The sequence below is a fragment of the Humulus lupulus genome, chromosome 9, assembly GCF_963169125.1.
Source record: "Humulus lupulus chromosome 9, drHumLupu1.1, whole genome shotgun sequence".
In the NCBI taxonomy this organism is placed as follows: domain Eukaryota; kingdom Viridiplantae; phylum Streptophyta; class Magnoliopsida; order Rosales; family Cannabaceae; genus Humulus; species Humulus lupulus.
Window position 1 is genome coordinate 103,343,591 of NC_084801.1, and position 3,293 is coordinate 103,346,883.

A 3,293-nucleotide genomic window follows, 5' to 3' on the forward strand; every position below is an offset into this window, starting at 1 on the left:
ACTACTAATCTGTAATATAAGACCGTCTCATGCCAAATAGCTCGAATATTTCTCCATAATAATGGGATCTCATCCATAAATCACAATATGCACCGAAATACACAAATATGCCCTTAACGGGCCAAATTACCAAAATACCCAAGTAATCAAATGTGGACCTACATGCGTGCATTTAACATCATATTATAATATAATTCACCTAAACATGCATATATTAATTTAATTACATAATTAAACAATTATGGCCCTCCCGGCCTACTAATCCAGCCATTAAACCGCATTAGGGATTTCGGGGCATTACAGGGGAGGTCAAAACAAGTCTGAGTCTGCTTCCTCTTACGTTACTTGAGCCATCTATGTAGAGTTTCAAATGTCAGCTAATTTTCCCTCAGTTAGGCAGTAGAGTTCTTTTTCTGCCTGCATGTGACTGTTAGGTGTAAAATCGGCAATGAAATCAACTAGTACCTGAGAATTCAACGAGGTTCATGGTCTATATGATATGTTGAACTTGCTGAGCTTGATTGCCCATTTGGTTAGTCTACCTGACAGCTCTGGTTTGTATAAAATGGTCTTGAGAGGGAATGTTGTCAGTACTACTATCGGGTGGCACTGAAAGTATGGACGTAGATTTCTTGCGGCATGGACGAGCACTAGTGCCAGCTTCTCCAGCTGGTTGTATCGAGTTTCTGCATCAAGTAAGGATTTACTTACATAATAAATTGGGAGAACTGTGATTACTGTTGTTTCAGATACAACCAAATAGGTGAACAACAGCTCGTGATCTTTTGGTTTGGATAATAGAGGCAGACTAGTAAAGTACTGCTTCAACTCGATTAGTTCTTCTTCACATACTGTCGTCCATTGGAAGGTCTTGGATTTCCTTAATGTGTTAAAGAAAAGGTGACATCGTTCTGTTGACTTTGAGATGAATCAGCTAAGTGTTGTGATGCATCCAGTTAACTTCTATACGTCTTTTACGCAAATTAGGGAAGGAAACCTTTGGATTGACTTTATCTGTGTTGGGTTAGCCTCGATTCCCCTTTGAGTTACTAAGTATTCAAGGAACTTTCCTGCAGTCACACCAAAAGAACATTTAGTAGGATTCAGTTTCATGTTATATTTCCGAAGAATGTCAAAAGATTGTTTTAAATGACTGATATGGTCCTCTGTAATGAGGGATTTGACAAGCATGTCATCAATGTAGACTTCCATCATCTTCCCCAGAAATTCAGCAAACATCTTGTTGATTAATCTCTGGTAAGTCGCTCCTGCGTTCTTCAGTCTGAACAGCATGACCTTGTAGCAGAATATGCCCAAGTTGGTCATGAAGGCTGTCTTTTCCTGATCATCTAGATGCATCAGGATCTGGTTGTAACCTGAGTATGCATCCATGAAGCTTAGGAGTTCATGACTGGCTGTGGCGTCTACCAGCATGTCTATGTGTGGTAATGGGAATGAGTCCTTAGGACACGCCTTGTTGAGTTCTGTGAAGTCTATGCAGAATCACCATTTGCCATTCTTTTTCTTCACAATGACTACGTTGGCCAACTAGTCGAGATAATGCACCTCCCTCACGAACCCATTATCAATGAGCTTCTGAACTTCTTTGTTGATGGCCTTGTTCCTTTCAGGAGTGAATTTTCTTCTTTTTTGTTTCCTTGGTGGGTAGTCTGGGTCAACCTGCAATTTATGGACAATAACTTCAGGATCAATCCCACTCATGTCTGCATGGGACCAAGCAAAACAATCATAATGGGCAGATAGAAAATCAATGAGTTTAGTTTTGATGTCAGGGTCGAATCGTGATTAGATTTGGACTTTGTGGTCTGGCAAGTTTGGATGTATCTGAACTCCGTCCAGCTCCTCCACGTCCGGTTGGTCCATCTGGGAGTCAATCAGTCAGTCAGTCAGTCTGTCTTGTTGTAATTGCTATAACTGAGCGGGTTCGCCCTTCATGGTAGTCTGGTAACGTGCACTTGAGTCTTTCTGCTGGACTTTGATTTCTGTTACCCCCCATTTAGTTGGGAACCTTAGAACTTGGTGGTATGTTGAAGGGACTGCCTCCATTTCATGTATCCATGGTCGACCTAGTATCACGTTGTAAGCAGACGGAGAGTCTACTACCAGGAATCTTGTGCACGGATTGACTCCTTCGGCATAGACAGGTACCACGATCTCTCTTAGTGTGTTCTTTTGCTCTCCACTGAAACTGATGAGGATTGTAGTCTTCTTTATGATCTTTGATTCATCTATCCCCATTTCCCTGAGAGCACTTAAAAACAAAATGTTAGCTGAACTGCCATTATCAATAAGTATATGTTTAGTAAGACATCTAGCAATGTAAAGTGTAATAACAAGAGCATCATGATGCAGGTTCAGGAGTTTGGTTGACTCTGTTGTTGAGAAACTAATGGTTTGAGCTGGTAGGTTGATGATATTCTTCTCTGTCCTGCTGGACTCTCCTTTGATCCAGTTGGTCTTCCTGGCATGTCTTTTGGCTGCTGAATGGATGACTCTACTTACCTCAGAGCCACCAGTTATTACGTTCATTGTTTGTTCATGAGTAGGTGGTTTCGGCGGGGTTATTTCTCTTTGGACGACTGACCTATCTGCCTCCTGCTGGAATGTTCATTTGCCTTTGTTTGTGAGCAGGTCAGTTAGGTGACCACGTCTTAATAGGTTGGATACTTCAAGTCTTAAGTCAATGCACTCATCTATTCGGTGACCATGATCATTGTGGAATTCACACCATTTTGTTTTGTCTCTCTAGTCAGATGGAGTCCTCATCCTTTTTGGCCATTTCACTTTGTCTCCGAGTCCTTTAAGTACGCCAACGACTTTGGCTGGTGAGATTGAAAGATTGTATTATGGTATTGTTGGTCTATCTTGGAGACGTGCCTCGGACAACCGATTGTACTCCCTCCTTCTGTTATCTGATCTACTAGGATACGGGTATGGCTCGGATCATCTGTCACTCTACCGTCTGTCTATCCTTGAGTCTCTTCAAGTGTCTTTCCTTGGAGAAGAGTGATAATAGTTAGCTTCATCCTCCTCCCATTTGATATGTGCCCAGGCCTTGGCGAGAACGTCTTCTATCATCTTGCAAGGATACTTGGTAAGTTCTTTGTATGGGTATGAGTCGTAGCAGAGTCCTTTGCGAAAGCCTGAGATGGATGTGTCCTGATTACAATGGGTTATAGACACCTTCTCTTTGTTGAAGCGGCCTACATAATCTCGTAAGGTCTCACCTCGTCGTTGAACTATGATACCAAACCCCTTACACATGCATGCTT

At 42.0% G+C, this 3,293-nt stretch overlaps 1 protein-coding gene across 1 annotated transcript; it reads right to left on the reverse strand.

The window, feature by feature from the left end:
- Positions 1-1,548: 1,548 nt before the first annotated feature.
- On the reverse strand, positions 1,549-2,550 carry LOC133799907 (uncharacterized). The gene is made up of 2 exons (XM_062237897.1): positions 1,977-2,550; positions 1,549-1,724 (listed from the first exon to the last, which is right to left on the reverse strand). Exons 1-2 carry the CDS (start codon positions 2,548-2,550, stop codon positions 1,549-1,551), a joined length of 750 nt encoding a protein of 249 aa, XP_062093881.1.
- Between the last annotated feature and the right edge of the window lie 743 nt (positions 2,551-3,293).